The sequence below is a fragment of the Phaethon aethereus genome (assembly GCF_964289735.1).
Source record: "Phaethon aethereus genome assembly, chromosome: 3".
NCBI classification, from domain to species: domain Eukaryota; kingdom Metazoa; phylum Chordata; class Aves; order Phaethontiformes; family Phaethontidae; genus Phaethon; species Phaethon aethereus.
The window spans coordinates 39839902-39862102 of record NC_138576.1 but is presented as its reverse complement, the minus strand read 5'-3'; the positions used below and the strand labels follow the sequence as shown (position 1 = coordinate 39862102).

General features: G+C 38.7%; 1 protein-coding gene across 1 annotated transcript in view; it reads left to right on the top strand.

Annotated features, from left to right (window-relative positions):
- The window catches only part of ME1 (malic enzyme 1), a gene marked incomplete at its 3' end in the record, with an annotated part of 200940 nt that overhangs the window by 59441 nt on the left and 119298 nt on the right, over positions 1-22201 (top strand). Inside the window, exons 4-5 of the mRNA XM_081998048.1 lie at positions 20685-20760; positions 21891-22052. Coding sequence (XP_081854174.1) covers positions 20685-20760; positions 21891-22052 — 238 coding nt within the window. The remainder of the gene's footprint in view (positions 1-20684; positions 20761-21890; positions 22053-22201) is intronic.

Here is a 22201-nt window from a genome sequence, read left to right as displayed (position 1 = left end):
GAAGCCCCTGGCTCACAAGTTATGTCTTCAGGCAAGGGATTATGAAAATTAATTTAGAGTTAAAAAATAAGATCGCATGGAATCAGTAAATGAAATCATCTTCTGTGACTGCCTTACATCTTTTTAGAAGACTGTATGGGCTCATGTGATGTGCTTACAGTTATAGAAGGACATTGTGGCTCAGGCGAGATATTTTTCATCCTGAAGCAGTATTTTGCAATTATAGAATAAACTTTCATGGCTGACCAGCTGACTGTCTGATTAAGCAATGTTTCTCAAGAGAACCAGCTGCAAAGTAGCTTGACTCACTGGCTTGAAGCTTGTCTGGATAATTGACATTTGTTTGTAAAATTAAGGCTCAAAATTGCATTACTTGCTGTGAATATTCAGCTTAAAATCCACCAGTTTAATGAATAAGAGCATTGTTTTAGAAATAAACAGTACAGATCTGATAGCAGATCTGTAACATGCACTTACCTACACCACATAGTTACAGAAACATGATTTAAAAGACAAGTCTCTCTGGTCTTCCTCACAACCGTTGAGGAGGATGAGGGAAGAAAGAGGCTCCTCCAGGGTCTAGGTCAGAGAAGGAATTTGGACCTGTACAGATAAAAGCTTTAAAGGCTTATGCTGGGAATGTAATGGAGTTGTGGCTTTATTGCAGTGACACGCTATCATTAAGAGCATTATCTCAGAATCTCTACTAGGTCACTTTTTGGTGCAGAGTTTCTATTCATCATTTAAAAATAAATTCCTAAAGTAAAAAATTCTTCAGTTGCACAAAGCATGTACATACATATGACAACTTTTATTGACTTATCAAGAAACAATCTATTTCTATAAATGGATTTCTGAAATATAACAGTTCTTTCAATTGCTTTATTCATCCAAAAAGAATAAATATAGGAAAGTTCAATGGAAATTTCCTCTAAGAATCCAAAATCAACTTTTTACATCGTATAGAGAACACCCAGGAGTTTAAAGTTCTTGTGTAAACTCGGCATTCAGAGAGAGGAGGAAAAGTTGCCAAGTATTGCTATGCCAAAGACTTTAGGTGTTGATAAAATGTTAGGTGACTGTTTATGTATTTCCATTCCTAGAAGGAAAAGCCATTTCAAACAGAATTTGAACAAAGCAAGCCCTGGTAACTATTGCAGCCACACAGGCATGGCAAAGTTCCTCTGAAATAACTTCCTGATGCAGTCACACGCTGTCAAGCTGACTAGGAACCGTTTTTAAAGCCGCTATATTGAAACTGATGCTCTGTATTGAAGATACAGATGCAGCCTCTTACAAGGCAAAGTATGTCAGCCTTAGCTTTCAAGTGATTTTTCTTTTATTTTTTTTTTTTACATATAGAAGCAGATCTTGTTCACCACAGTGTTCTCACAGAAGTTTTTGTCTGTAGTAATTCTTTCAACTCCAACTGTTTTTCTTGTTTTCCTTCCTCACAAATGAATAGACATAGCATATTTAGAGGTCTCTTATTTGCCCGAAGTCTAAGCAAAATTACATTTTAAAGTGACTTTTAATAAGTATTTAAAAATGCATTTGGTTTAGCTCTTTTGATATTTTTAGAGAGCATTTGGAATGTTATTAACAGTCTTTACTACCAACTTTTCAAAGTCAATTTATCATGTCAAATACTCAGTCTGCAAGGGCTGATATTATGCCAGATTGCCTCCTCATTGAAATGTGTGACTGACTCAGCACATACAAATTTGAGATCAATTCATTTCCTCATATTCCTCAAAGGGAATGTCTTTATTTGCATTTATTGTATGTATTTACATTTACAATGGTTCAGATGCACTGTATTGAATGCAAGTGCTGCAAGTGTGAGTTATTTCTGTTGACATAGTAATGTTTACATATTGAGATTGTCAGCTGCACGATAGCATCCCTTTTTTATAAAGAAAATGAATTAGAGACTAGGGAAATATTTCTTTCCTGTGGCAGAACTTACAAAATGTTAGACTTTGTCGGCAGAAGTTGCTGTCTGTTTGCCAGCACAAGGTTGATCCCATGGTACATTTAATAAATTTTTTTGGGATGGTTTTTAATGCGGCTTTCATTGGAGTCTGGATTTTTCTGAATTCCATTGGATGCCTTTGACATCCAAGTCACTTCAGAAAACGGATCTGGCTTACAGGAGGCCAAAAACTTGTCAAGTAGTCCTGGATCACATGAGCCAAGAAAGTTCAGTTCCTGGTCCTTCTCTGTGACTCTCATCTCACCTACAGATACCTGGTATTTTCTTGATTGAAAATTCTTGATCCAGAATGTCTGGATTAATTTGATTTAACTTCTTCACCAGTATAACTGCCCCCTTGGATTTTTTTCAGCGCATCTAGATGTTTTTTCCCAGGCAAAAGAGAGATATATATATATATATATATATATTTTATAGACTTTATTAATCAGATTGTTACTATGGATGATTATCTTAGTATCTTCATTTAGTTAAAGCTGATTATTGTGTAACATAAAATTAATTATATTAAAAGAGGTAATAAAGCAGTAATTTCACAGTTATTTTTCCTAATATTTTTTTCTCTGAAAACTGTGCAGAATTTTAACCTGGAAGTGAAAAAAAAGTGTGTGTTTGTTTTTTTTTTTAACCAGTGCCTTGTAAGAGTGGATCGTAGGCAGTCTCTGAAATCGAAATGTGTCGCAAGAGACATAAAATGCTTCTTTGAAAATAGCCTGTTGGAGTTTTGTTCTCCAACAGGCACTGGTGTGGGTTGTGTATGTCAACAATATGGCTTAGGTGGCGCGTTACTCTGTGAGTTTATGACAGAGAATTAGCATGGCTGTAGCATTTTTTCTAATTTTAGATAATCTTTCTCCTACTGACTTCAAAAGCCTGGCGATGATGGCAGTTGCAGCCCCTCACCAAGCACTTTTGAAATACATGTTCGTTTGTCATTTTTACTGTTGTTTCTTGTGAAGATGACAACGATTGACACTTTCCAGATGCGTTTGCGTCTTGTTTTTTGTATAGCCTTTCCATTGAATTCAAGCACCATGATGTCTCATGACACCCAGTAATTCTACTCTTTGGCATGATTTTGTTCTGCTCTGTTATCTTTATCAAGCTAAAACTTAGCTTAGCACACTGTCGCTTCCTCAGCTCGAAAGCAAGACTAATTGATACTCCTTGCATAACATTTGCCCTGCTCTGAAAAGTTGGAAAAGGAGAATTGGCACGGCATGAAGGTGTTGAATTCCACTCTTTTCCTAGACTGTCTTCTAGAAACATACTACGCTGGATTGTGCCCAGGGTGTATTCAACTTGGTCTGTCAGCAGCCAGTAACGCTGCTGCAGGGGAAGGTGTGAGAATCTTGCATAGAAGATTTCAGTCGGCCTCATTTTGTTCTTAGAGTGCTCTGTAAATGTTAAACCAATTTCTCCTTCTAAGTAATAGGTGAATGAAAAAAAGTTATCTTGATTCTGAAAACATTAAGATATTCTTTAGGTTTTATGTATGTAATCATCTGGTCTCTCTTGAACTGCATTAAATTCGTGGCTTTCCATAATATTTTGGCAATAAGTTTCACCATTTAGTTATAGTGTGAATTTTTCTCTTTTTATTAAACTTGCAGCGTAGAATAAAATAATGAATAATTAGCTTATGCTAAACTGAGAATATATAGCCCTAACCTAGCATTATGAAATACAATGTCCTCCATGTGGTGCTATTTTCTGTATGTGCTTGGTGTTTGCATGTAGGTGTTACCTAGAGCAATAGTGGAAGAATGGTATTTGCAGAAGTCACGCTTTGAGCTATTCTTTCATTTAGTCTTGTCTGAATTGGAGCTTTACCTATTGTTAGACTCTTCTCACTCTCACGAGTTGCGTAGGTGATTTCTTACGCAGGTAATCTTCCAGAGACTTTTCATCATGGTTATAAAAGAAGCTCTGTCCTAAAACACATCACAGGCATGGAATTTCTGGCTTTCAGACCTAAGTTCATACCTCTTGATTGTGCATTGCTCTGTTTTTTCTGGAAGGAGTACATCTGGGCTGTGAGCTGGAGGAAATGAGGCCATCCCTACTCAAAACATGAGTCTCTCAAAATGTTTGGCAGCAGTCAGTGTTTGGTCATTTTCTTTCCCCTCTTGGCACAGTCTTCTAAGGAAGACAGCTAGCAAGCCTCAGGGTCCTTCTACAACACCATCCTTGGTGGTTTCTGTGCAAGAGTGCCAAAATTATTGTTCGGGCCATACCTGTCTGTTTCCTTGTCCACTTCCTTCACACTACCCTGGGTATTTGCAGGGGATCCCTGCCCTCATTTGGTTTGTACTGTTATTTTTTACACTTTTCCACCATGTCTTGTTTGAGATTAGAAAAGAGAGTTCTCCTGCCACAGATTTGGAGGACTCAAATTTATATTTTCAAGGGCATCTGCAGTCTGAGCTAATGGGAACTTAACACATCTATGCATTTTGGCATATGATGATTATCTTCCCCACTATGCATCCTACTAAAAGAGTCATCTGAAACAAAGTCGTTTCTTACTGATGCTTTTCACCACGTGGGAAGGACAGTTTGTGTGACAGCTATTAATGCAGTGCTTATTAGACCCTTCTCATTTGGTTTGTTAACAGTCATCTTGTGGATCTACATGCAGAAGACTGGACAGAAAGTACATGATTCCAAGTTAAATGTCTTTACTCTGACTAATCTTTTCTCTGTAGTGCCAATACCACATAAGGTAGATTATCCTTTTTCAACAAATAAACTATATAATTGCCTTTTTAAAACAGCAATATTCTTTTGAAAAGTTATAGTTTCATATCAGTAATTAGGACTTGTACCAATATATAACCACGTCACTCTTCAATGTTTTCTTTTTCTCCTGAATTTTAGAGAGATTTTGACTCTATGCCAGCCCACGATACTGCCTGGTTATGGGCTTCCAGATTTCCCAAAGTAGTACATTCCTTAATGAAATGTACTTTAAAGTCAGAGATTTTATTTAGTTTTTATACCTCTACTTGGCCAAAGACTTGTGAGCAACACTAAAGTATCAGGTAATACAAGTCTGCTCATTGGCTCTGTCCTACTCTGTTCAAGCAATATTTATCTACCAAATTTTTCCCCTCATGAAACAGCCTCTGTCAACCTGCCAGATTTATACCGCCCCTAATTGTCAACATCATTTGGCCCTGGAAGAAAACCTTTTAAGAGTCATTTGCTTCAATAAGAGAGCCATAACTTTCCTTAGTTCAACACCTTTCAAGGACATACTATCAAATCCCACACAATGTGTGCAAATGGATGCAACTTCATCTTTACCTCTTCTGCAAAATGATAGATATATTTGCCTCCCTTCTAGGGGAGCAACTTTGGACAGCCCTGAAGTTGTGCCCTGCAGTTGACAGTAGTTTTTCATACCAGTGGACTAGAATTCTGCACCACCCTAGCATTCATTTAGAACAACGCAGACAACTGACAGCTTGTGCCACATGAACAAACAGGATGGTCCAAGATTTTTTTCAGGTGTCTGATCGGCCTTCGGAACAGGAACTTGAATTTTCAGATTCTCTTATCCAGAGACTGTGAATCGCTTTGTGGATGATCCTAGTAATATCAGATCCTATAAGACAGTGTTCAAAGTAAAGCAAGATATGGCACTGATACTGGTGGCTCCAGCATAGAGCAGGTGATAATTTTGGTTTTAAGATCTGAATCCCTTGTCTTGGAGACTTGAATGTTTTTGCCATTAATGATCTTCACTCTTATTATGTGGAATGGCTTTCAGGGAAAGAGCAGGTAATTTTTATCTTCGGGAGCATACTTCATAACAATAAATATGTTTCTGCTGTCAGTCTCAGTAGTCCCATATTTTGCTCTAGGACTCTGGCCACCACATCACTGCCTATGACATATACGCTAATTTACTCCTAGGCTTCTGTCTAGAACAGTACAACTGATTTGCTGCAGCAGGTGAGGTAAATCTTTCAGTGCAGCCACACACAAGCCAGAAACGGTAAAGTTAGAAACTACTTTAACTGTGGAGAATAAATGGCCTGGTTTTTGGTGAAAGGAGGTGAGGAAGGGAGGAGAAGCCACAGCTTAGTTATTGAGACTGTCGTGCACACCTTCAGTGTCAGACATGCTTAGCCTTTTAGACTGACAAAAAAAAAGGTCCTTTTAGAAGACTTATACTTTACCTTGTGGTGCAAGGGACTCCCTTTTATCAAAGAAGGGAGACAACAAGTGCGTGGATGCTATGAGGTAGTTAAAATGAAATTACTTTCTATCAGTGTTGTTCATTGCACAATTAGAGTCAGCTGATGGTTCTCAACCAGGCTCAACAGCAGCAGCTGTGACTTCTTTGCTGGGTGTTTCTATAGTAGACAGCAGTGCTAACGGCTGTTTAACATTTCTGTTGAACTTGCTGTTGCTGGGGAGTTAGAGTTGTTTGCATTTTGGATGCCAGTCCTTCAGCTTTTATAAAAGTGGCTATTCTGAACCCCTCCTAGAGGAGGTAGCGCTTGCCCAGGGCAAGCACCGTAGGGGTTGCTTCGTAGGGTGCGTTTACACATGGAGAAGCACTTAAAGGAAGAAGACCTGCTACTTTTCTGTAGCTGTTAGCTGTTCTGAGAGATGTGAAGCGTGTGCAGTCACAGGCGATCTTGCCTTTCCACGGGCTATTTGAACTTGCAATTCATTGCTTGGGAAGTACTAAGAAAAAAGTGTGTGCTTCTTTCCCCCTTCCTAGGGCAATGCTGTGGAAGGGAAAGGACTGACTTCTAGATATCAGTGGGATAAAAAAGAAATGGTATTACTGCATGTGTTTACAAATAGGTATCACCAGCAGTAGGGATGTATGTGTAGGCAACATGAGCATGTAGCAAAGAACTATTACAGGTGATTGATACGCATTTAGTGGTTTGTTGTTTTTTTTCATTTAGATTGAGATCTTCTAGAGATAGAGGAATTCTCCTCTGCCTCTGTGCAGTAAGTCCCCAGTAATTCCCATTGGTACCTCCTGATGCAAAACAAGGTACCAGTAGTATTTCAAATGAGACACCAGTGACTTAGAAACATTACACTGCTTTATTAGCTCATTCTGTACATATTCCAGCCCATGTCCAGAGGATGGTTTCCTTTAGGGGTGTGTTTACACTGGAATTTCTCCAGCTCTGGTTTTCTGTACATTTGTTGCACGTCCTTCAACTCCACCCGAATCCCCTGCTTACACATTCAGCAGCTTCTCTGTTCAGAATAATCTCATTACTCAGCAGTCCAACATTGTCTCATTGTTGCATTTCCAATACAAGATATAGTAGCTTTTTAAAAAAAAAAAAATCAGTTTTTCCTGTAACTCTACTTGGTGATTGTCCAAAAGAGGAAGGAATAAACCCAGCAAAATCCCTCTAACTTTGCAATAGCTTGGATATTCTAACATCATAGTTTTCTGTCTCTGTCTAGAAGCTTTCTAAATAGATAGGGTAAATAGTCAGGTCTTAAAATGGAAAACTGAAAGTGAAGAGAAGGCATAAAAATTTTCAGCCTTTAAGAGCATAACAATGGGATGAGTGTGTGTTTTAATATATCTTGTTTTCCTCTATACGGCTAGATGCTTTTAGTCTGGGAGATTTTTACACACTGCTTTTGAGAGAGCCATATGCCCCTGCTGATATGAAGCTTCTGGAAAAGGCAAGAGACAAAAGTTTTGGGATAGAAAGGAATGCTTTTATCTCTTGCATGGCATTTCCGTCCTTTTTAGCAAAGTTTTAGAGCTTTATACAACTGTTGTCTTATGTGCGCTGTTCAATAAAAAGTGTCAGTAGTGTGAATTATAACAAACGTAAACAAACATAAAAAGACCAGACTGTAATAACTTTACCAAATCTATCCTAGAGTAGCATTAACGTAGTGTAACTTGCTGTTGGGTGGAGAAAGGTTAGTGAGGCGTCGGTCATCCTGACCGCTATTCTCTGAGTTCAGTGGTGGCATTGCAAGGCAGTTCTGCTTTGCGTAAGGACCTTCTGCTAATGAATATTAAGTGATTAAACCACATGCAGGAAAACCACTGTTTCTTAGGAAACAGCTGTAGGTGTTCGAGGGGCTGCTGGGAGCCTCTCAAACATATAAACACATATACAAATACATACAAACTGAACAAAGCAAGTAATTCTTGTAAGAAAAGCAGGGGCTTCTAGCCAGAGGTAGATATTGATGCGGAAGACATAAAATCAATCGGCAAAAATAAGGGATGGACTTCGGGGAACTGTGTACTGAGAAATATAAAAACAAAAGGAAAGCAAGCTTCAGATTGTGCTGAATGAGAACCTATACCTTTGGTACAAAGATGGTCAAAAGCCAGTTCTCATTTTTGCCTCGTTATTCCCAAAGCAACCACATTTAACTTGAATTTCTGTTTAGTCTTAAGGAAAAAGAAAATTTAGGAGCCCTCACAACTTTATTTAAGTGTACTCTAGAATAAGGAAATTAACTCATGTTTTGGGTTTTTTGGTGGAGGGGTGTTCCCAGGAGGGAACAGCTTACTGTTGCTGAGGTGAAGCTTTAATGTAGCTTACAGAGACACAGCAACACATTTCAATTTACAGAAGTTCACCGTATTATGGCAGGTTTCTTATATTAGAGGGTATTTTTTTGTTTGTTTTAACTTTTCTCCTGCAGTTCCTCTTTAGATTTATTGCAAGCACGTACAAATACACAGGTTTGCTGCACTGCTGGCAGGTTGTTCATGCTGTCTGTTTTAGGCAACAGCATGTCTTGAAGAGTTTTCCTTGGCCATCCTGAATGAGCTCCTTAAACATGACATGCAGATGTTTGCTTCTGAAAATGAAACACAGAACACGCTTTGCTTCCCCTTCAGTTAATTAATGGTTTATTCTCAACTAGAATAAGAGCATAGGGGATTTATGATTCTCTGGTAAATAGCATACCTAAAAAGATTTCAATTCTGCCCTATTTCTGTTTGCTGCAAGCAATGTACCTGTATCTATTTTCAGTTTGACACGTCACATAGAATGTAAAAATACTCCAGTGCACGCACTGAAATGAGATTCTTCTTGAGGATGGTCATAACCTCAGGCATTTGATGAGTGGTTGGTACATTGCATTCAAGCTTTAGAGTCAAACAAATGTCATCTTTGAAAGATGACTGAAAGTATGGCCTATAGACTTTCGGTGGCAATGTCCTCAGAAAAACCTGTGCCTCTTTTTGACATTGGACTTGAGCCTTCAACTCTCTTGAACAGGTAGGAAGCTCACAAATAATCTTTCAGAAACACTTCTACCGTGACTGCTAGGTGATGCTTTTTGAATACCTCCATCACCCCATAAGACTGCTTCCGTGACACCTCGCTATGTCCGCTCTGTATCCTGTGCTGCTTTGTTTCATGTAGGTAGATAGTAAAGGCTGGCAATAATATTAGCTGTTTCTGTTAGCTAATATCATTGCATGCTGCATTTTTCCCCAAAATGTTGATACTGACTTTATGAAATGAAAAACTTCACCTGAGGCCATGACTGAATTTATATAAAAAGGAGGGAAAGTACAAGACCGTATGCCAATAACGGGTGAGGTTAATTTTTGACAGTGTGCCAGATACATTCCAGATGTTTAATGCTTAAAATGTTACCTTGGGGTTCCATCTAGTATAATTTTTTAAAATTTTATGATAAAGGCTTCTACTAATTTTTAATTGAGTCAGAAAATCACTAGTTTATTCTTAAATATATTCAATTCCCTATAATTAAATATAAATCATGCAGACAATATAAATATACATTTTCTGGGGTTTGCTGGTAAAATTTCAATGCTCACTTTTCCCATGGAATTTCAGAGAAGAACTGGTATGTTGGAACTTTGTTAGCATCAGATAACATAGTCTTAAAGATAAACTTGTATGCCTCTTGGTTCCTCTGTCTGACAGAGAGCTGGACCTGCAGCTTTTTTCCCCATGTTAAGAGCTGTTGTTGCACACAGTCCTAAAAATTTTGTCTGTCTGTCCGTCTGTCTCATACATTCATGCATGTTGTAAACTTAACAGGAAGTAAGAGCAGAAATAATGCTGCTGGTCACGTTGTTTGCATTTTTCTATTTTTAAGGCTTATATTTTTGAAAATGGAAAATATGAACATTAAATGGTGGCAACTATTGTAGCTTTGCTATAGGTGCAGTAATTGTAGCAAATTAGTTAAAATTGAGAGGCCAAAAGAAAACAATAAAAATTGGCTGTGTGATGGATGTACAGCTGAACCCTTTTTACACCAAGGACCTACTACCACAGCACTTTTTTGAAGTTCAAACTAAATTGACCTATATTTAGACTGCTTCTTGTAACGTTCCACTGAATTTTCTAAAACATTTTAGCTTAAGATCTGTGTTTAAAAATTATTCAGATTTTAACTAAGACTCTAACCTATGAGATTTCAGTTGTTACATGCTTTTTAAAGATGAGTGTCTCAAGAAGTCAGACAATTTTGTTTGGTTTGGAATGGTCAGGCTTATTTCTGGTTTTTAGAAAGTTTTTACGGGTAAGTGTAGCCTAATTAAAACATTATTGTTAAAGCTACTTCACTTTTTAAGTTTCATAAGAAATTTGTCGAATTATGTTATCAAGCTATTCAATGACCCTAACCACTAAAATAGGAACAAAAGGGAAATGGACAAAATACCAATTAAAAAAAATGATTGCTAGCTTCTTATGGTGAGAATAATGAGATATTCCAAATAGTTGGAATTTCAGTTTAATACAAAACTAGTCACATTGTCACTAGACAATGATTTATATATTTTGCATGAGAATTTATAAACAATAAACTTATCTTTAAATGTGAGGGGAAAAAAATCGCTAACCTGAGAAATCAGTTCTGTAATAGGATTACTTGTTAGCAGAGAAACTTTGTGTTACTGTAAAGCACTAACTCGGGCCTGAAATTCCCCATCTGCTGTTAAAGCTTCTCATGTTTCCCCATCTTGTTGGTCCTAAGGACAGAACAACAGCTCACCCTGCTTGGGAATGGGGCTTGGACTGGGTGATCTCCAGTGATCCTATCCAACCTTGATGATGCCGTGATCTCTGTGCCCTTGGCGTGCGCGTCTCGGAGATGTCACCGAATGCTGTATGCAGACAGCTCAAGCCTAGGTGAAACAGCTCTCCTCTGTGCCCAGATGCTCGCTGGTGATCTTGTGTGACGAGTTTAAGCCGAATACATCAGCCTACCTTGCCTTCTGACTCGTTACCTCTTAGCACCGCTCCTCCTTGCGTTAGGAACTGCTCTGCCACTGTGACATAAACTGAGTGCTTTCCTTGGTTCCTTTTCAGCAGATAAGGTCAGCTCTACAAATGGAAGATAGTGTCTCTTTTCAGAAGTGACTTCTTCATTAAAGTGGATGTTGAGTAGGACATGCTGTAAGAAGAAGCCTTTTTAATAAGACTTCACTTTTGTCCTCGTTAATGGTTATTGAGAGCAAATGATGGTGATTTAAAGGTCAATGAAAACTGGCTTAAAGGATGCTATTGTATAAGTACTGGAAATTTTCCATGTTCCAAAGAGCCAGAGCAGCACAAGCTGTTGAAGTAAACAGAAGGACAGGGATCTCACTTGAGTACTTCACAGTTTAAATAACATTTAAAAGTGTTTTTTTAAAAACATGACTAGCATGGCAAGATTCCTAGTAGATACATGGTTGATGTAGTTTGCTGATGGTCTTACGCAGTTAATATTAGCATAAAATAATAAAAACATGATAGCTATTGAAGCAGAATAGTGGGTTATTTTTTGTCTTCAAAATGAATGGGTCTGGCTCTGGTAAACCATTCTCTCATTCACAGTCTTCAAATAGTTCTATTTGTGTCTATTAGAGTGTAAGTAATGAAGTTATTTATTGAGCAACTGTCAGAAGAATTTAAGTAGCTTCTGGAGCAAACCAGCACTGGCTCTTAAAACACAGTGTTTCTCAAAGTCTGCCTTTTCCTTTTCTAACAAACGCGTCCCATTAAATTGCTGTTACATGGTTAAGCAACAATGCCTGAAAGCTGATTGACTACATGAATGATACTTTAGGTATATAGTTAAATCAACAAATTCACATTTTAAGATGTGAATATAAAGAAGATATGATTTTATCTACTCTGTTGCTGTATGACAAGGATGCATCATTACAATCTGAATGTTTAGATTATGAAATGCTATGCTGTTTGCTTTGTAAGTAAAGGAGGCGAGGCACTAATTAAAAAACAGTGTTATCTAGGTACACAATAATGAGTATTTTATATAATTGATGCAAAAAGTCTGCAATGTCAAAGTCCATGAAGTGTTGCTTTTACCATGAACTATTCTTAATCTTCATCTGAAATAGTTTGAGGTGCACATTATGGTTTCCAAAATGAAGTAGAGACTTTTGGATTATTAGTGAAGAAACAAGCTATAATTGCTTTATGTACCGTGTAAAATTTGTTTAAAAGTTTTACTGTGTAAGGCTTGTAATGTTTTACTCAGATGATTTTAACAATGTAATGTTTTTTGTGTTGAATGAGAGCAGTTAAGGAATTACTTCACTGGGTTGCTTTTTATTGTACAGAGGTCTGACTTTTTTCCTAGTTCTGGAGCCTGAGTTTACTCAACTCGCATTCTGACAAAGTGAAAACAGGATGTTTCAAGCAAAAAAGGTTCCTTTTGGAGAAATCTTTATACACTCAAAGTAGCAATGTAGAGATTACACACTTTGGTAGCAAGAATCAGGCACTTAGAGGGCTGGGAGAGTCCAGACGTGTTGGAGAAAAGTAATAGGACAGCAGCCCACGTGCAGGTTTTTTCTCTTCGTTTTTCACTTGCCCTCTGTACTGCTGTAGGCAACTTGTCCCTTTTTTACTCTCACCAGCTCTGTTGTGTTACCTTTATAAAATACACAGTGTATGCAAGCTCTGGAGCCTGTCTGAGGTGCAGAAGAGCAGATGAGGCAATGTCTGTCCCCTGCCTGGAGACGGATCAGGATGGCTTGCTGCTGCACGTTACTGAACAGCAGCCCTAAAGTTCCCCACTCCCTAATCCCTCATGGGATGGAAGAGGGGATGGGCTGAGACTTGGAGTCGGGTCTCTGGGCAGCCCTGGCTGTGTTTGAAAATGTACCCAGTCCAACTGAGTTGTGACATTTTGCCAACTCAGATTGCTGGAAGGAAAACGCAAGGTGTGGACAAAGGGAATCCATTTGGAAGTTCCTCCAACCCATGAGGTTGTTTGAACCAGCTCTTCTGATGATAGTGCTACCTGGATGAGGCTCTCTGAGGTACAGAGTGTCCATCATCAGAGAGACAAGGCAGAGCCATGGACTCTAGTTGAAGCTCTTGGACAGGCCTGAGCACAGCATGGACACTGTATTTACTTTTGTTCTTGGATGTGCAGCATCTAGAGCACTGCAGCTTGCTGAGGCTTGCACCAGAAAAAATTATAATCTTAAGTGGCTACCTACCTCAGCTGTCTTTTTTAAAAATTACTATCATCATCATTATTATTTAGTTTTAAATAATATTTTAAGATCTGTACTACAAGATCCCACAGCATCTGGATCTTTGTGTTACTAGTTATGTGCCTTTTACTCCTCCAAACCCTATCCTTTCTGTTCTGAAACCTCATTCCCCCAAGGCTGTATTTTCAAATGCCAGGCTTACAGCTGCTGTCTTTTGGGTTAGTTTGATCACTTTTCTGTTCTTTAGGCTAATTTCATGTTATAGACTGTTCTGTAAGTGCCCTGAACTTACTTGTCTCTGCTATGTAGATACTACTTTTTACTATAGTATCTGTTAAAGCACTGCACTTACTAACAGGGATTTATAAGCAGCTTTTGATCCTTGGTTTTAAGACAACCAAGGGATCAGGCCCAGCCAGCATGGGTTCATGAAAAGCAGGTCCTGCTTGACCAACTTGATCTCCTTCTATGACCAGGTGACCCGCCTAGTGGATGAGGGAAAGGCTGTGGACGTTGTCTACCTGGACTTTAGTAAAGCCTTTGACAGGGTCTCCCACAGCATTCTCCTGGAGAAACTGGCGGCTCGTGGCTTAGACAGGTTTACTCTTTGCTGGGTAAAGAACTGGCTGGACGGCCGAGCCCAGAGAGTTGTGGTGAATGGCGTTAAATCCGGCTGGCGGCCGGTCACAAGTGGTGTTCCCCAGGGCTCGGTTCTGGGGCTGGTCTTGTTCAATATCTTTATCGATAACCTGGATGAGGGGATCGAGTGCTCCCTCAGTAAGTTTGCAGATGACACCAAGTTGGGTGGGAGTGTTGATCTGCTGGAGGGTAGGAGGGCTCTGCAGAGGGATCTAGACAGGCTGGATCGATGGGCAGAGGTCAACTCAATGAGGTTTAATAAGGCCAAGTGCAGGGTCCTGCCCTTGGGTCACACAACCCCATGCAATGCTACAGGCTTGGGGAGGAGTGGCTAGAGAGCAGCCCGGCGGAAAGGGACCTGGGGGTGCTGGTTGACAGCTGGCTGAACATGAGCCGGCAGCGTGTCCAGGTGGCCAAGAAGGCCAACAGTGTCCTGGCCTGTATCAGAACTAGTGTGGCCAGCAGGAGTAGGGAAGTGATTGTGCCCCTGTACTCGGCACTGGTGAGGCCGCACCTCGAATATTGTGTTCAGTTTTGGGCCCCTCACTACAAAAAGGATGTTGAGGTGCTGGAGCATGTCCAGAGAAGGGCAACGAAGCTGGTGAGGGGTCTGGAGCATAAGTCTTATGAGGAGCGGCTGAGGGTACTGGGGTTGTTTAGTCTGAAGAAGAGGAGGCTGAGGGGAGACCTTATCACTCTCTACAACTACCTGAAAGGGGGTTGTGGTGAGGTGGGTGTTGGTCTCTTCTCCCAAGTAACTAGTGATAGGACGAGAGGAAATGGCCTCAAGTTGGGCCAGGGAAGGTTTATATTGGAAAAATTTCTTCACCAAGAGGGTGGTCAAGCATTGGAAGAGGCTGCCCAGGGAGGTGGTGGAGTCGCCATCTCTGGAAGTGTTCAAAAAACATGTGGATGTGGCCCTTCAGGACATGGTTTAGTGGGCATGGTGGTGTTGGGTTGATGGTTGGACTTGATGATCGTAAGGTCTTTTCCAACCTTAATGATTCTGTGATTCTGTGATGGACTTGGGCATGTGAAAGAGTGCTAACACAGGCTGCTGGCACTGTATAAATAGTGCCATGAAACAGCGTTTTCAGAAGGGAGCCTTGAAATAAGACTAAATGCTGATTTGCTTTAATAGCTGAAGATTGACTGTTCGGACCCCTTGACATTAGCATTTCCCATTTACACTGTATGTTTCTCATTTTAATTATTTCCCTGTGCCAAGGAGGGCTTTTGAGTCACTACAAAACTCTATAATGAGGCTTCCATTATTCTTTTAAGTATAGCTAACTGGCGTTGGCAGATGTTAGCATCTGTTTTCCAGAATACTTGAAGGCATTTACTTCTAAAAAATAACTATTTATAAAATCAACCATTTAGGAAACCATATGCTAAGCATGAAATAACACATAGTATTTATAAACTTTTATGTCTTTTCTGGGTTAGTATCTTATTCTCCGTTGTCTTTCAAATGCTCTTAGCACTTACCTGGTTTATGAACTGTATGTTACTTATGTACACCTCCAGGCTCTCAGAGGTATTAACAGTACATACTGTTCTCTTAATGCTCCTGTTCCTATTTTTTATGTTTTTTGCTTTAGTTTTTGCTTTGTTTCTTACAAACTTTTCTGTTTAATTGTGGTTTGAATATGCAACATCTAGGAAGTGTAAAGCCTGGGTTTCTTTAATGCTGATGAATTCAGGATGAAGGTCAGTAGCAGCTGCAATTTCAGCATTAACTATTTTATTTATTGAAAGAAATACCTGTGCATTGTAAAGTGACGAAATTCAGAATGTAAAGCGGGAAAGGTAAAAAAAAAATAAATCTGTGAACAGCTGTATTGCTTAAATCAGCCCATCAGTTGTATTTATTAGGCCTCTGAGGTCTTGGAATGAATGTTACTATGAAAAGGAACGTGGTAAGGTAAGATGTAATTAAAAGTTTGAGCAAATTTTATACGATGACAGGAGACCATATTGAACAGTTACAATGAGAAATGTTATTATTTCTTGGTGAAAAAAGAGCAGAGCATTCTTTTGGGGGATATAGGTACTCTTAATTTCTAATACAATGCTTGTATTTTACTGCTTTTTATAATTTTAACAAAAATAGGAGGGAATTTCACCAGGGGTTAGTGAAATATTTTTACTTCTTTCTTGTGAAGTGCAGGAGTTTGGGAAAGTCTAGGTTTCAGAAATAAACTGAGGCTGGTCCCTGAATTTTTTTATTATTATTATTATTTTTAAGCTTGTTGATTTAGGCTGCCTGGGGAAGCAAAGTCACCTCTATTACAGTTCTGTGTACAGTTCATAATTCAAATAACAGTTTTGAACATGTAGGGTTGTGAGAAAAATTTGAACTTTTTTTCATTAAAAAATGTTCGGCATTTTCTGAGACATGTTATATTGCCTTCTGTTATTATTACAAAAGGAAAGAAAGGATTATTCTGTTACTATGACACATTTTTCCAAACTATGCTTTATTAGAAAATAGAGAAATACATTGCTGGTGGAACATTATTTCCTTGTAGCATAATAAACAAATACTCCATTTGGTTCTGTTTACTTTGTTCTCACAGATCAGAGTTCTAATAAAACACTGCCCAATTACGTGATGTAGAATGACCTCCACATAACTGGTAAAATCTGCTACAGTGTAGTGAGCTCAGTGACCCAAAATAGATCCACCCTTTGTTGAGTGGATCCCCATGTCCTAGCATGGGGTCCCCCCTCACTCTTCAGGGCTCTGGTCTTAGTTGCGTTGTGACACGAAGAAAGGAGGCATAGTTACTTCTTTGTGTAATTACTTCTCCGCTGTAGTTCCTTGTACTGTCTGGTTATCTGAAGTGGGCATGAGTAGAGCTATTCCCTTTGGCTAGACTGGCCTAAAACAGTGCTGAACTGAGGTCTCACTGGGGCCAAAGTGAACGAAGATGAGCCCTTCTGCATATGCGCTCAGACAAGTTCCACATTGTCTGCATTGTGCCAGGTTCAAAACGAACACGTTACTTTGAAGACTAATCTGCTGCTGCAAGCTTCAAGTCAGTTTTAAGTCACAGTTTTGCTGATTGGCCTTTCAAGCCTCAACAGGTCTCGATTTGTTGCCTTGCAAGAAAAGATCGTATGTATAACCGAGATGTCAGTTCAAATAGAAAGGACTGTACCGTGTTGTAAAACCTACACTTGCTTTTACAGCGAGCTTGCCAACCTGGGCTGCTCTGAAGATGTGTGCAGGAGAACTTAAGCCTCCTTCCCCATGAGACGCTTTTCTATTTAGATATGTGAATATGTGCATGCTGAAAAACAAGCAGCATCTTTTTCCTCATCTTTTTTTTATGAAACCTTATCTTTAAGCATTTGTTTCCTGTATCTTGCCTCTTTCTCCATGTGCTGAAATGTGTTACTTGTCCATCTGCTGTCGCAGCCCCATCCTGAAGTGCTGTGTCAGACACGCACATCGCATGGGCTGTCTCTTGCTTTGCGTCCGGCAGAGCGGGGTGTGCGTCACTGACGTGGCAGTACTTATTATTAACATTATGCGCAAATGGATAATTCTGTTTTATTTCTGGACTGAAATACATATGTAATTTAATCCAATTTAAATTGTGTAGCTTGCCCCTTTCCAGGTTCTCCTCATGGCTGTGGTGTGACAGACAAACAACTATAACGTCTGCTAGGTAGCCAAATAGTTGGCTACCTCGTCAGCTTGTGTCATCCTATCCTACTTGTAAGAAACTTATGCAGTTGGTGCTTTTCCTGGACATAGCATGACCTCATGGAAAAGAAAAAACATGTCGTGCTACCTTTTGATGGTTGCCTGCAGGTAGAATTGCCATCAAGTTCAATCCCAGTAACGTACGTTGAATATTCTTGTGGCTGACACCGTTGTAAGCTGGGGTAGCTTCTTGCAGAGGATACTTTAAATGAGAAGAGTCCTTTAACTAAAGAAATGAAAGATGGGGAAAACAGATTCAGGTAAAAGAATAAAAGATTCTTGTCTCTTATTCTGTGCCCTTAAATCTAAGCATAGTTTCTCAGTTGGGACGATGTGTCCAGAAATGTTTTACTAATCTACAGAAAGAATGGAGGGAAGGGGAGAAGGAGGGGAGTGAAATGTTTTCGACATGACTCTGTTTACACTTCAGCCCCTATTTTCTATTGTTTGAATGTGATCCTGTTTGGACAGCTTTCTGAAATACGCTCTCAATACTTATTCAAAGGTCTTTACAAATGTTCTAACAAAATTCCTTCTGGAGCAGCCACCCTGCCTTTATTTTCCTCTGCCGGGGAATTTATCCCATGGAGACCTCTCTCCCTAGCTTGCAAGGAAGAGGTCATTTAACCACACTGGGCTGGGCTCCAGCTCTTTAGAAAATCAATGCAAAATCTTGCTTCATTTAGCACGAGTCTATTAGGTCGGTGTAAATTGGAGGGTGGTGAGAAGGTGAGGGCTGATGCCTCTAGATAGCTTTCCTCCGCACTCTCCATTTTCTTTCGCACGCTCCTCTCACGGTTGGCTGTCTCTGAGGCTAGCAACTTTGATAACTGTATTTTATGATTTAACAGTTTACACCATGTTTTATAAAATGACTCACTATACAATGCATCAGAAGGGATGCATCAGCATGTATTTTGCATTGCTTCTTTATGGTGTTTCACAGTTAGGGATATCTTTTTTCAGGTAGCTGGGTCACAAATAGAAATGCTTGTAGGCTGTAAATGCCAGAACTTCTTCAAAAATGCTGTAAATTTTAACCCTCCCGCCCCCAAGGACTGTCGCTTCCATTGGGGTAGAGGAAGTCTTCTGCTGACAGGCGTTACTTATTCAGAAACAACTGGTAGATGTAATACAAATAATGTGTTTCTTCTGAGCGTGGGGAATGGAGGCAGAAGGGGAATTCGTTGCGAATGCCAGGATCAGAGAATTCCCAGTTCTAGGGGAAAATGCATAAAATGAGATTTAAACAGTTAAAAGTATCTAGCCAGGAATGACTGATTGGTTTTTATTTTTATACAGTGCATATATATTTTTCTCTTAGAATACGATAGTTTTTTTAGTTAATTAGCTACTTGAGGTTGTAGTTTCTCTTTCTGAATCATTAGCTTTAAGATTAAGAAATACTTTGGTTAATTGCAATGTGTCTTACACTGCCTTTTGTCGAAAATAATAAATGTTTTCAATTGTATATTTTTTATATCAGAGGGGAAGAAGACACTTAAGAAATTAAATATAAAATTCAATATAAAAATATATATCATATGATTATATATAAATATATGTAATCCAATATGTACGAAGTATATAAACATATGAAATCAAATATGATTTTTGGACTAATTTTGGTGCCTTGACTAATATACTTTTTAACACTGCAGGAAGTTTTTTGCTTGACTTGGAGTACTTGCAGTCATATCTGACAAGCATTTCCCTCAGTGATTAGTTTTATTTAGACCTACATGGGCATGTACCCACTTCTATGAATATGGACATATTGTAGTAGACTTAGATTTGAATTATTTTTCAATAGTCTTCTTTAATTTTTACTTAATAATTTTTATAATAGGTGGGTGAAATGCTTTAGAGTAATTCCAGAAGACAACTCCTTATACTTACTAGTTCAAAGTTTAATTACAAGGAGGCATCTTTGGCATGCACTTCTTCACGGATGTTTTCTTCATGGTTTTTGAGAGATTGACTTTAGTGTGAGAATTTTTCTTTTATTATTTCACATGAGGAAAGTAGATAAGAAATGGAATTAAATTAAGTCTGACTGGACCTGGATGTATAGCTGCATGTCAAGTAAAATAAATGAAGAATAAAATGCTGAAGAATAGGATAAGATACTATACTGATTTTGCTTCTATAATAAATAAAAAATGAAATGAGAATTGCACTTTTTTGTCATTTTGTTTTATACTCTTCTGTATTGATGGAACTAAAGGCCAATTTACAAATACTCTTCAAAGGAAAAAGTGGTATGCTTACAAGGTGCTGTAGGATGTGCTACACACTTTTACATCAAAGAGATTTTCACATATAGAAGATCATTTCCCACTTTTGTAGGTGTCACAGGGGCAATCTAACTACATAAGCAGACTGTTTTCTAAAAACATAACTGAATGCTCTTGATTTATTTTATGTAATGATAATATATGGCTTATTTGAGGTTTTGTTCAGAGATTAAAACTTTGGCTTATTCTTGTTTATAAACCTTAGGACTGCTGGGGCACTAATGATCACTGTCATACGATGAACATGTTTTGTGGTCTGGGACAATTAACGAACATGTTTAAACAAATAAAGTGCTCAGGGAGCTTTAAAATCAAACTTAGCAATTTTCAGAAATGATTCCTGCAGGTTCTCACTGCTCGGTGAAGCTTTTACTGAGTTACATGTTCTTTGACTTCTGCTAAATGCAGACATTTGATTTACTCGTTCATACAAAATTGAGCACTTATTATTGAACTGAATCTATGTATGTTGGAAACACGTTTGCGTAGAGTTAATTTATTATTTAATTGATTTATACTCAATTATTTAATTGCCTGTTTATATGAAAAGTATGTTTTTACTTGCAGAGGTCTTTTTATTACTATCCATGACCGGGGACACATTGCTACAATGCTTAAATCCTGGCCAGAAAATATCGTCAAGGTAAGTTCAGGTTTAGTTGTGTGACAAGCCTGACACTGGTTTGCACCCAGAGTGACTTGGTTAAGATATTTTTGTAAGGATTTTATCAATTAGATTTCAGTAAAATAGAAACAATGCTGTTACAGCCAAAGTTTGAGGCTGGAACAGCCTCAAAGTAAGGCCTGTTTGAGGCCTTACTTGTTTAGCTATAGACATCCTTTACTGATTAATTGGTCAACTGCATTGAATTTTATGCATCAAAAAAACCCTGAATGCTTTTTCTGCATTGCGGGGAATCACAAAGTGGTTGAGATAGGAATGCACCTCTGGAGATCATCTAGTTCATCCTCCTGTTCAGTCCAGTTGGATTTTGAGTATCTCCAAGGGTGGAGACTCCACAAGATCTCTTGGCAACCTGGTCTGGTGTTTGGGTGAATATTCTCCACCTATGATACGTGATGAGCTCTCTCACAAGAAATATTAAATTCCGACTAAAATGGCTTGTCACAGAGTATGTCGAGAAAATTATTGTGTTGTCAGCTGCTTGCTATACTGAGCACTTCTGTCCTTTACTACGAAAATCTTCCTTTTCAGCGCAGTTTTGGGGGTTTACTGAGTTCCTGTATCCTATCAATGAAAACACATACTTCCTCATATGTATAAGTATGATGGAGTGTGTTATTTGCTCAAGGGAGGAATATGTACATCTTTGAAGGGTAAGAACCAGGTGGCTATAGACGGCTCTCTCAAAGGCCAGCAGGAGAGGCTGAAAACAGCCATGACAACCATGGGGTTCTTCTTTTTTTCTGGATGACTTCCTTTCCCTTCCTATTCTGTTTTCATACTGTCGACAGAAAAACATAATAGGGAACAATACCAGTTCCCTTGTAATGTACTACTAAATACCTCTCGTGTATTCTTAAAAGTTTTATATGAAAGTCCCATTTACAGTTAAGCAAGAGTCTAAAATAGTAACAAAACCACAGTGAAATACAATAAAACAATTCTGGGCCTTTGTTATACTATTGATTTGTTTGTACCTGTTAGAATTTTTACATAAAAATTAAAACATGATGGTAGGAAGGTAATGGAGTACTTAGTACATACAAGCAAAGAAGCGATTTTTACAGTGCTTTCATTTCTTCCTCCAGGCTATTGTGGTGACAGATGGAGAACGTATTCTTGGTCTTGGAGACCTTGGCTGTTATGGAATGGGCATCCCAGTTGGCAAACTGGCACTTTATACAGCATGTGGAGGAGTAAAACCTCATGAGTGTCTACCCGTGATGTTGGATGTGGGAACAGATAATGAGGTAAATACTTTTCTGATGTGTAGTATTAGCTGAAGGGAACTATATAAAAGTTGAATTGTAAAAAGTTGTTTTTCTTTGTTATGATACTGGCTTTGATTGTGTGCAAACTAAAAAGTTCTGTGGAAAAAGTCTCATCCTAATACACAGTG